Genomic DNA, 13,259 nt, shown 5'->3' on the forward strand with positions numbered 1-13,259 from the left:
AGAAATATTCATGGTTAACTGGATTTTTTCAAGGGTGCCAAAATCATACAATGGGGGAAAGAGTATTCAAACATGGTGCTGGAAAAACTGGATATCTGCATGCAAAAGAATCAAGTCGGACCCTTATCTCACATCACCCAGTAAAATGAACTCAAAATGAGTCACAGACTTAAATGTAAAAGTTAAAACTATAAAACTTTTAGAAAAAGAAGAGTAAATCTCCCTGACTTTGGACAGTGCTACATAAGGCTAAATGCTAATGCAAAAAAAAAAAAAAAATGAACTACACATCATGAAATTAAAACCTTCTGTGCTGCAACTGACAACATGAAAAAAGTAAAAAGACAACCCAAAAACTGGAAGAAAATATGTACAAATTATATATCAGATTAAGGACTAACACCTAGAATATACAAAGAATTCTTATAATTCAATAAAAAGATAAACAGCCCAACTGAAAAATGGGCAAGGGATATGAATAACCATTTCTTCAAAAAAGATTTAGAAACATAGCAAATAAGCATGTGCAAAGATGCTCTATATCTGTAGCTACCAGGGAAATGCAAATCAAAAACACAATATGATACCACCCCCAGATGTATGACCATAGGATGGTTATAATCAAAAAGAGGATAACAGTGTTGGTGAGAATGTAAAAAAAAAAAAAAAAAAAACTGCAGCTGTCACATATTTCGATAGAAGGGTAAAAGGGTACAGCTGCTCTGGAAAACGGTCTGACAGTTCCCCAAAAACTTAGATGCAGAATTACCATAAGACCCAGAAATTCCATTCCTGAGTATTCATCCAAGAAAATGAAAACCATGTCCATACAAACACTTGTTCAAAGCACCATTATTCACATAGTAAAAAGGTAGTCAATACCCTAGTGACAATCAATTCATTAATGGATAAAGAAAATGTGGTATATTCATACAGTGGAACATTATTTAGCAATAAAAACGAATGGAATACTGATACATCCTACAGTATGGTTAAATCTTGAAAACAGTACATTAAATGAAAGAAGCAAGTCAGAAATGATTTTATGATTCCATTCATATGAAATGTGAAGAACAGAGAACACCAGAGAGACAACTACAGGGCCTAGCAGGTTTGAGGGGAATAATAAGTGACTGTTAATGGGTATGGGGGTTCCTTTATAATTGATGAAAATATTGTATAATTATGATGATGGGTGCTCAACTCTGCAAATACTATAACAAATTAATTATATGCTATATTATATCTCAATAAAAGTTTTTAAAAATAACTTCCATTAAATAGTCATTATATTACCTAATAATGCAATTTTTCCAAAAATAAAAACAGCTTTACTGTTTTTCTTTAAAATTTTCAGTGCCAAATAATTACAGTGCAAACTTTTTCAAATAGCACTATTTAAAAAAAAGGAAGACATGATATTCCTCTCTGTCAGAGAAGGCATGGAAAAGCTGAAGCATGAATAAAGTAACCAAAACAAGAATATATATCCTGCTGGGCTTTGCATTTTAATTAAAAGTCTGGAGAAGTATGCAAGAAATGCTGAGCCAGATCAACACAGAGCATCTATAAGAAGCATCTATAGCACTCCAAGCCACCAGAAGAGGGTGGCTACCAGGATTTTTACAACACCTACAGTCATTATCATCCCCTATTATTAACAGGCTTATTCCGTTTAATTTGATTCCTGTATGTATTTTGCACTATTTAGGGCCCTCCATGTTTCTCCTGTGAATAGTTAGCAGAATTTTCTCTTTCCCAATCTGACTAAACAAGTTTACCTGACATTCTACCTGGTTATAATACCCCAGAACACATCTTTATTTATGCTCAGGGTCCAAAAGAATCACAAAATTGCTTTATAAAATCTCTGATATACTAGATATTTTAGTAATTTACTTGTGAAACCCCATGTCCAAGCCTCCTCAAAGTCTTGAGTTGCATGATAAAATAACTAGTGTGCATTAATTTGTGAACTTGCATGAACAATACAAAAGAAAAACTCTTCAGAGAGAACAATAAAGGCTTTCTAAACTAGGGGATCCCAGAAGGTGTTAAAAGCAAATTATTATTATGAAGAAAAAGAAAGGACATATAAGTTTAAACTTTAAATTGGAGGCATTCAGCCTTTTTTCCTCAGGTGAGGGTAGTCAGTTGTACACCCTTTAGGCAGGATATTAAAAGCTGCTTTTCTGAAGAGTCTCATAAATTTTGATGAAGCAATATTGACATCAAGAAATTCCAACAAAACATCCCAGTCAGATCAGCCTCCAGAGAAGCTGGGAGTCAAGGAGCCTCACCCACATACAAAGAGTTTATAGTCAGCTTACAATTGCCCCTCACCTCTACATATAGAATCAAAGATCACCAAACATTTGAGAATACATGCTTATGAATGGTAGAGGAAACAAAACACTTAAGAGACTATAAAAAGGGAAAAAACCTTGTAAAATCATGATTACCAACAGTCCCAGAGAAGAGAAGATGTTCATGAAATAAGAATGGATGTTAAAAAAACACTAAACGTTTTTAAAAAGCTCCTAGATATCACAGAAAATCATCTAGAGAGGAAAGAAGACAAAAGTTGGAGGTCTATAAAGTAACTGATGAAAAGGAAGATTTATTTTTTTTTTTAATTCAAACTAATTTTCAAGAATTAAAGGCCACAAGCCGGGTGCGGTGGTGCACACCTGTAATCCCAGCAGCTCAGGAGGCTGAGACAGGAGGATTACAAGTTCAAAGCCAGCATCAGCAACAGCGAGGCACTAAGCAACTCAGTCTGTGTCTAAATGAAAAATGCAAAATAGGGTTGGGGATGTGGCTCAGCGGTTGGGTGCCCCTGAGTTCAATCCCTGGTACAAAAAAAAAAGAAAAAAAAATAATTAAAGGCCACAAGTCTCTAGAATTAAAAAATCCACCAAATACTTAGCAGAGTGACTGAGAAAGATCCACACAAAGAACCAAGGATGTGAAAAAGGAGATCACAAACACTTCCAGAGAAAGAGGAACTAGCTTTCCTACTAATAATCTGAATAACACAGCCACAGTGGAAGCCAGAAGATACAGAAATCAACCTTAATATCTATCAACAGAGAAAATAATCTTTAAAATGTGGCATATACACAAAGAATATTATTCAGCCTTAAAAAAGAAATCCTAGCGTTTGGAACACTGACGAAACTGAGAACATCATGTTAATTGAAATGAGCTAGGCACAGAAAGACAAATACCCCATGATATTATTTGAAAAGGTTAAACTTTTAGAAAGAAAAACAATGGTTACCAGAGGCTAAGGGGTGGGAGAACCAGAAACGAAATTTCAGTTAAACACAAGAAATATACTGATCTACTGTACATCATGATGACTCTAGTGAATAACCTGAAAACTGCTAACAAAATAGATTTTTAAGTGTTCTCACCACACACACAAAAAAAAATAGTACATGAGGAAATGTTAAATAACTTAATTTAGCCATTCTAAATATATACACATATCAAAAACATCATGCTAAGCACCAAAAATATATACAATTTTTATTTGTATACAAAAACTAAATTAAATTAAAAAAAAAATCTACCTTCCATGAATCCTTTCTCAGAAAGCTATTGAAGGATATTATGCTTCATTAGCAAGAGAATAAACCAAGAAAGCCAAAGTCATGGGAACCAGAAGAAAGAGAACCCAAGGGATTTTCTACAGGGACAGTGAAGGGAAATTGAAAAAAAAAATTTTAAATAACAATAAAAATCATGCTGTAAATAAGATCCAGTGAGTTATCGGTCCTAATAAGAGCATCTCAAAGTTCTGGGAAAGACTTTATTATAAAATACAGACCTTTTGAAATTAAAAGCTCTGAAAAAGGTTTAGCTCCTGAGCTTCCTCATGCTGTGAATGGAAACAAAAAACTAGCCCCTGTGTTTTCTAGCCAACACTGCCTAGCTATATCTGCGAAATTACACCTCCTGGCTTTTGTTTCTATAAATTTTAACTGCTTCTGTAAGCTTCTATGTGACTAACAAGAGAAGATAACAGGGGCTGGGATTGTGGCTCAGCGGTAGAGCGCTTGCCTAGCACGGGTAGGACCCGGGTTCGATCCTCAGCACCACATAAAAATAAAGGCACTGTGTTGTGTCCATCTACACCTAAAAGAATAAATATTTTTTAAAAAGAGAGAGAGAGAAGATACAATCTTAACTGCTTCTCTCCAGTTTGACAAAATTGTATAAAATTCATTTTTCCCTTTTACATCGTTCATTTATTTCTTATGCAGATGGGTAGCCAGCCAGTTATCCTGTTAGGTACCCTGGCTTGTCTGCTGGTAACCTTTAGAAAGATGAGATTATATGAAGTCTGACCAGAACACAGGAGACTGACAGCGTATACAGTCTATAATTCAATTAATGCTAAGTATTCAAAAAATTCATTACCTGAGTAAAACAAATGTTAACTCCAAGAAAATACAAAATACTGTACAACAAAGCACAGTATTATGCTATATATTACATACAAATATGTATTTACATAACATATACATTATAAGGCACCTCATGATTCAGGAATAAACAAGGTTTACAGAGTCATAAATCCAACCATGAACCAAAACTATATTTTAACTATAATGGACGATGGTACTATAATTGACAATGAGAGAACTGAAAAAGTCTATATGCATGACTGAGACATAGGGACAAATGTCCAAATTCTATATGGAGAAACAACAAATAATTCTTAAAACAATGAAGTCACAAGTATCTTAGCAATACGAAAATAAAAACAAAGAATTGTAATTGGTACCTCTGCAGAGCAAGCAATGAGGGGCACAATTATTTTTCTTACTAAGCCTTACACAACCATTGATTCTTGGATCAAGACCTTGAAATTATGTTTCTGACTATGAGAGAAAAGAAAATGAGATGTAAGGATACCAAAATTCTCAATAGTGTTTTCCAGGTTTGAGAAAAATCTGTCTCTGGCATACAGACACCCGTGGAACACAAGAGCTGTGGATATACCATGTGTGAGGGAGAGTGATGAAATTATTACCACTGACATATGATGTCAAGCCAATGAGAAAATGCAAGGCAGTTTCTAAAATCACTGCACATACATCTCATTTCTTGGCAGGATTACTAGGCAATGTGAAAAATTTAAATCCTGTGCTTTACTGACAGGTATAAAAGACTAGCGAAGGTAGAAGGACTTGATTCAAAATTGTTATAATAATGTAGAAATAAAATCACCTAATAACTGAATCTGCTGATTTAGCTTCTCTACTAGACAAATGTTTCAGGATCTATTCATTCAGGACTCAGTTTCAAACTGCTGAGACCCTGAAAGAAACAAAACCAAACCACTTAGTGTTCTCCTTCATGATACCTTAAATATAATAATGAACGCAAAAGGCTCCTCTACTATGTGACAGCATACCTGCAGAATTCTGTCCTGGGAAGCTGGCGTTCGGGGTGTTCTAAGAGCAATGCTATTGTTGGTGACATTGTACTCAGACAAAAGAGTACTGGAAGCAGAGTTTGTTATGCCAGATTCCTCAGCAGTCTGACGTGCAATTTCACTTGCTTGGCCTACTTTTACAACTTCCTGAAGTTCTGCATCTGAAATCTAAAAAGACACAATTATCACAGTAAGCATTTTAACTGAGGACCAACACAGATTAAAATTTCCATATTCTAGAAAGATGAATTGCTGAAGCTGTATAGAACACACAGGGTCACTGCACTACCCCTAACTTTTTTGACTTTAAAATTTCTATTTTTAAGCCAGGTGTGGTGTGCACACTTGTAATCCCAGCAGCTCAGTGGGGCTGAGATAGGAGGATCGCGGGTTCAAAGCCAGCCTCAGTAACAGTGAGGCACTTAAGCACCTCAGAGACCCTGTATCTAAATAAAATACAAAACAGGGCTGGAGATGTGGCTCAGTGGTTGAGTGTTCCTGAGTTTAATCCCCAATACCCCCCACAAAAAAAAATTTCTATTTTAAAAATTTTAAAAGCCTTTTCTACATGCCATGGGGATAAAATTCATCTATGATACAGAATCAAGCTACAACTGCTATATTTCCATACTGAAATTCTTTCAAATTAATATGCCTATGTACCAAGAACATAAAATAATAGTTTTTGTACAAAACTATCCATATGGGAAGAAAAAAAAATATAAAAATATCACAGAGTCTACTGAATCACAAGATCCTTAAGAAAATCTAAAAGTAATTTTGCCAAAATAAATATTCTAAGGGGTGTTAAGGGGAAAATTTCAGACAAAATTAAACTTAAAAATACTACTAGAAAGAGCAACATATGACAAAATTCAATTATGTTCATGCCCACAAGTCTTTTGTTGAGGAGCCAAAAGACTTCTGGGGAAACAAACTCTGCTGGTCTCCTAAGTCCTTACCTCTACTCCATTAAACCTGTCTGATTCTGAAGAGCTATACTACTCAAAACAAGAGGTTACTCAAAGTTCCCATGTTTCTGACCAACTATTACTAAGTCAAAGGACTATAATAAACTGAATGAGGAAATATTTGTATTTCTCTTTTCCACAATTCCCACACTGATTTTTCAGAGCTGTTTCTCATATATACACGCGCGTGCGCACACACGTACATACACATAAATATTTTTAGTGTGTGTGTGTGTTTCTAAGATATAGATGTATACAATATAAACTTTATTTTTTTATGTGGTTTTGAGGATCAAACCCAGTGCCTCACAAGTGCTAGTCAAGCACTCCACCACTGAACCAGAACCCCAGCCCATTTCTTTTCTTTCAAAAAGAAAAACATGATATAACAAAACACTCCCTGAAAGAAAGCAGCTTCAATTTCACCAAGCCAGACCATACCTATCCTGATCAACTACAAATAAGTGGCCAAGAGCCGTAGCTGGTGACAAATTGCTGAGTGTTAACTACTTATTAAACCATCATGAGCAGTTTAAGACTTCATATAATAACTTACACAGAGAAGCTGTTGCTTATTTATCATATTATACCAAAATAATTTATTGTTACACATGTGGCTCACCCATTACACTAATTTCTTAAGGGCACTCATAACAAGCCTGAAACAAAGGCCCTCAAATATTTGCTGAATAAATGAAATGAGCTCATAAATTCATAAAATAAAAAAACTTTTTATCAGATTACCTGAGGAGCAGGAAGAACTAGTTTGCTTCTCTTTTTAGTAAATTCAGAAACACCACTAGTTTGAAGAATAGCTGATGGCAAATCAGATTCTTTTTTCCTTTTCAAATGCTGTTTGTCTTTTTTTCTATCTCTTCCTTCTTTTTCACTATAATGGATCAAGATAGAGAAGAAGAGATTTTAAGTTATACCTTGGCAATAACAGCAAAATCCATTTAAATATTCATATCCTTTGAAAAACAATCTTATTTCTAAAGAAAATAACTTTAAAAAGCAAAAATAATATACACAAGCTGTTAGTATATTCAAAAATGAAAACTCAGAATAGTAATAAAATTATTAAGGGGATACATTAAGTACTAAAAATTAAAACATAACCTGAAAATAACATAACCTGTGATAACAAATATGCAAAACATCACATATAATGGCAAAAAAACACACAATTCCTATATTGTGATTATATTCACATAAAAACATGTGTGCACATAAGATGAATGCACAAAAAAGGAACAGTAAAGGAGATGAAATAAAACCACTGAATTTTTACATTTCTCCTTAATATTGTTAATTGTTGATTTTTAAAGTATACAACTTTTTAAAAGGGTATTACTGAAAAACACACCCAAAAGTTGTTAGAAGCCTAAAGCCAGGATCAAAGCAGTCTTTCAAAGCTCCTATACCATCTTTCCTTCTGCCTGTTTTCTTTTCCCCCCAGCTAGTCTACTCCTTCCAAACGATTAGTTTTCCTCTTTAATCTCTTTATTCATAGGGCCCATAAAGCAAGGTCCTGTTTTGAGAAATATATACAATCAAGTAAATCCTATTTTACAGTGGCTGATATCTGCTTAGGAACCATTCATGTAAATAGAAAAGGAAAGTAAACAGAGAGAAGCAAACAAAAACTTCTTTGACAAGTATAAAATATTCTCCCTATAATAAGCAGATTTAAGATTTAAGAAAACTCTGTTAAAAAAAAAAAACTCTTAAAAGTAGGTGAAACGGGGCTGGGGTTATAGCTCAGTGGTAGAGTGCTTGCCTCACACACATGAGGCACAGGGTTCAAACCTCAGCACCACATAAAAATAAATAAATAAAGATATTGTGTCCAAAAAAAGAGTTTAGTTTAAAAAAAAAAAACAAAAAACAGATGAATCCTCTATACTCTAAGACATAAACATTTATAAATATACATACTTATCCCCATCAAGTGGGAAACTTAAGAATGGAAAACATTGGTAAGTTTTTTCCTTTAATTTCATTTTAATAAAAACATGGTAAAGTTTTTACTTAAAAAAAAATACCAGTCCAAATATTAACAGATTTTTTTCAGGATATTAGTAAAACATCTGATTTGTCCACAAATGTACCTAAATGTTAAGATGTGATTTAGTGAGTAAATAGTCAACTAAGACCTGGTTGTGGTGCTGCACACCTATAATCCCACAGACAGGAGGCTGAAGCAAGAGAATCTCAAATTCAAAGCCAGCCTCAGCAACTTGTGAGACCCTCATCAATTACTGAGACACTGTCTCAAAATAAAAAAGAAAAACAGGCTGGGGGTGTAGCTCAGTGATATTCACCCCTGGGTTCATATCCACAAAGAACCAAACACTATAATTCAACCACACAGCATTCTGTGCTAACAAAATGAGAGACAGGGTTCACACTTGTTTTCTCAGAAAGGTGAACACATTACATAAAAACAGCATAAGCAGGCCACATTGTGCTAAATCATAAAAATTTGGCTCTGACAATAACAATACAAAATTCCCATTATACCTTTCTATTTCCAGATCAGAAAGGCAACTTACGATCTTAGCTCCCCATCAAGATCCTGTTGTCTTAATTTCCTAAAATCTGCATCAAGGGACTGGTAGTTTTCCTCAGAAGTATCATAAAAACCAAGAGCAGGCTTTTTTTCAAATGGGATTTCAGCATTATAATCAACTCCTCTCTTCTTTTTTCTTTTCTTCTGAATTTCTATGCCAGCTGCTCGAAGTTCTCTTCTTTTTTGAAGGGCAGCAAGACGCCTGAAGAAAAAGAATACAAAATCACCTTGAAAATCATGTATCATGGAGCAAAGATGGATTATCCAACAGAGTTAAGAAAACGACCTGGTTATTTGAGATAGAAATATTTATTGTAAACCTTCATCTCATACTGTTCACCAAAACAAATCCCAGTTTTGATTTAAAGGTGTACACACACATGTATGCACATAAAGCAACATGAAAAATCAGAAGAAACGATATGTAATTATGTATCCTATCTCTGGATAAGAATGTACTTGCTCAATATAAATTAAAGTCAAAGAAAAAGATCAACAAATTTAAGATCTAATTTTTACAACAGCAAATTATAGGAAAAATATTTGCAATTAGTATTACGTCAATGCAAAGTTTTTTAAAAACCTGCTCCAAAGGATGGGGGAGAACAAATGAAAATAACAAAGTTTTATTTGATAAAGAATCACAAATTAATAGGCACCATTTGTATATCTAATTGATACCATCCCACTTATTTTAGTGAGAAATGTATAAAAAGTAGAAAGCCTCCCAAAAAGGTAATGAGAAAATAAACTGGGACAGCTTTCTCCAAAACAAATTTAGAAATATGTATTAAAAGCCTAAGGTTTTTCATATTTTTTTAACCCAGCAATTTTACTTCTCAGCCTCTAGCCTAAGGAAATAAATCAGAACATGAGCAAGAACTTAATGAGAAGACTGTTCGTAACAGTAGATAACTGGACACAATCTAAACATCCATCAATAAGAAATTAATTAAATGAATCTGTAACATGCCTATAATACAGCCATCTATGTAACCTTTAGAAAGGACATACATCTCCTCTAACAGACATGTCAAGAGGCCTAAGTGCGTAAAAATTGTTTACACACTAAAGAGCAACATGCAAAAATTACCTATCAGTGAATATGGGGATGATGTGAAGGATGTCCACCAAAATTTAACCATGATTGTCAGTGAAGGTGGAATTCCATCTAAAAAAGAAAACTTTTTTTCTTTGAACTTTCCCATGATGCTATAACTTTAATGATTTAATGACAAGAAAAGTTGCTCCAAATATTAAAAGGAAGGAAAACAAGTCACAAAACAGTATATATAAAGGTGACTCCCAGTGTGAGTGCATGAGGAACTCCATAAATCCCTATCCCCAAAGGCACTGATGAAAAAAACAACCAGAGCTGGGGATGTAATTCAATGGATAGCACTTGGCTAGCATGCTCAATGTCCTAGGTTCAATCCCTAGTACCACCAAAAACAAACTAATCTTGGGGCTATAGATGTGGCTGGCTGATAAGGCACTTGCCCAGCATGTGTGAGGCCCTGGGTTCAATCCCCAGCACCACAAAAGAAAAACAATGACAAAATATAACCAATTAAAGTTCTGGAAAGGATCTTAATGAAATATGGCCAAAAATATAAATATTAATTCAAGAAAATTTACTTAAACTCAGCAAGAAAGCAAACAAAAGGGGCCGGGGTTGTGGCTCAGTGGTAGAGCACTTGCCTAGCATGAGTGAGGGACTGGGTTTGATTCTCAGCACCACATATAAATATATAAAATAAAGTCCATCAACAACTAAAAAAATATTAAAAAAAAAAAAGCAAATAAAAGTATAGCAGCTGAAAACAGACCCACTGTCTCCTACCCCTCCAGCTCAAGGAGAAAGAAACATCATTCCACACAGCCAAGAATGTAAGGTTCCCTCTTCCTACCAGCTCCCAGTGTTAGGGCTTTCACTTCAGGAAAAGCAGGACATCAGAATTTCTTACCCTGCCACCAGATACCCAATTGCAGAAGCTGAATACCATCAAGAATGACTGAGAAGTAGAGCTCCCCTGTTTCACCCAAACAGTGCCACCTTGGGCAGAGTATTGCTGAGACTACTACTTGCCCCAGCTTCTGGGATGAGTGTTCCATGCTGAGAAAGACAACATAAGGAGAACTGGGCTACTACACATCACATCATGCTCCCACTGCCCACCAAGCACTCAGTTCATAAAGCAGGAGTGTCACTCAGACACTTGCATTGTCAGAGCCCTGGCAAAGAAGCAGGTCACAGAACAGAAGAGTTTCAAATCTCCTTCCAAAGGAAATGACTTCATCTGTAGAGTATAGAGAAGTTCCAGTCTAAGGACACTCTCAAAAACAGCGGCAATTGTGGTAAAAGGCAATTAGTAAACTAACAAATTTGGGCTGGGGTCATGGCTCAGTAGTTGAGCACTTGCACTGGGTTCTATCCAGCACCACATTAAAAAAAGAAAAAAACTATATAAACAAAATAAAAGTATTGTGTCCATCTACAACCAAAAAAAATGTTTTTTTTTAAAAAAGAAACTAACAAATTCACTGGAGATATAGGCACAACTATAGGCCCACTAGTTGGCCAGAGAGAAACTGAAAGAGAAAGCTGTAAGGAACCCTCCTGGAGTCAGCACAAATCTTCAACACTGATTCCAGGTACTATCCCTTCAAAGGAGCCCAAACTGGCCTGGATCAGGCTGTGGAACAATTTATACCTAGGACACTGCTAAAAACAATACGCACACAGCTAGGTATAGTCAGGGAAAGAGATGTCAAAGAGATCCCTGCCCAAAACATGCCATCCCTGAAAACATGGGCATATCCAAGATTGCCCCTCCCTAAGAAGCAGCATCAGAGACCACATTTCTTGCCAGGAGGGAAGGAAGCAGAAAACAGACCACTAAAATAATGAAGTTGGTTCACCAAACAAATAAGCAAGCAACTAACAATAAATAGAGGTAGGAAGGGGCAGTACCCAGAATTGCTACAATATATCAACTAAAATAAATGTCCAATTTCCAAGAAAAAAATATGATAAACATATTACAAGAAACAGTTACAGGACTGGGAACATGGTTCAGTTGGTAGAGTGCTTGCCTCACATGCACAAGGTTCTGGGTTCAATCCCAGCACCACAAAAAAATAAAAATAAAAAAATAATAAAAGTTTGCACTTTATTTAAAAAAAAAAAAAAACAGTTACAAGAGAACCAAATAAGATTAACAGCTGACCTCTCATATGTATAAATGTAGATGGGTTAATGTACACATAAAAATACATCTATATTGAGAGAAAGTTTTGGAAGAATATATTCCAAATATTAATCTTGTTCTTTAAATAATGGAAACAAAGACTTCAAATCACATTAGAAAACCTTTACCACATATTGTTAATTGAATATCACAAATCCTAATAGCAAATGCATATTATACCAGTCATGTCCTCAAAATATAAATATTAACAGCTACTGGAATTAAAAGCATATTACTTTCACAATCAATAAAAACGCTTTTAAGTTATAAGATAGACTTGTAATTTAACATTTAAATAGTCCTGCAGCACTTTGCATACAAGCCAATCCAACCTGTATGTACAACACAACTTAGAAAAATATGTTGATTCTACAAGAAAATCTACAAGAAATTGTAGAGTTAAAATCTGCAAAAATATATTGAAAGCAATCGATGTTAGCCAAACTTTGATTTTTCACATGTGCATCTGCTATAATCCTTGCCCACCCACATGGCTAATAGGCTCTAAAAATTGGGTCTCCCAAAAATCTTCCAAACAATTCTTCCAAACAAAAATGGAAAAGTAATTTTTTTCAACTTTACATTCTTAACCCTAAAAAGTATAAAGCATAGAAAGTGGTAGAGCACTTACACTGGGTTCTATCCCAGTGACTGAGACCTAATAGAAAATTTAACTACTCTCTGGGTTTGTGTTCACTATCCCAAGCCAGTCATATTCCCATCAAAAGTTAATTATACTAAACTAGTGACTGGCCAGCTATGCCAATAGCATAGCATCCTCAGGAATGAAATAATACTCTATCTCAGCATATGGCACTTCAAAGCCATTACTGATGAAACCATCAACACAATGATATTCATCATGTCAGGAAGTACTTCCTGGCTAGCTTGAGGACCACAAAAGGCACTGTGAAGGCTAGGGAGTTACTCCAATGCCCGAATCCCAAAAGTTAATAAGCTGTTATACAGTCCAGATGGTCTATCAACTTCATCTTGGTTTCTGGGCCATGAAAAAT

General features: G+C 35.0%; 1 protein-coding gene across 1 annotated transcript in view; it reads right to left on the bottom strand.

Annotated features, from left to right (window-relative positions):
• The window catches only part of Cdc5l (cell division cycle 5 like), a 57,790-nt gene that overhangs the window by 37,142 nt on the left and 7,389 nt on the right, over positions 1-13,259 (bottom strand). Inside the window, exons 6-8 of the mRNA XM_046426167.2 lie at positions 8,976-9,194; positions 7,165-7,309; positions 5,429-5,617 (exon numbers count right to left, since the gene is read on the bottom strand). Of these exons, the coding sequence (XP_046282123.1) occupies positions 5,429-5,617; positions 7,165-7,309; positions 8,976-9,194 (553 nt within the window). The remainder of the gene's footprint in view (positions 1-5,428; positions 5,618-7,164; positions 7,310-8,975; positions 9,195-13,259) is intronic.

Source organism: Marmota monax, unplaced genomic scaffold (assembly GCF_021218885.2).
Source record: "Marmota monax isolate L192 unplaced genomic scaffold, Marmota_monax_Labrador192_F-V1.1 WCK01_AAM20220418_F8-fsc00187, whole genome shotgun sequence".
Classification (NCBI taxonomy): Eukaryota; Metazoa; Chordata; class Mammalia; order Rodentia; family Sciuridae; genus Marmota; species Marmota monax.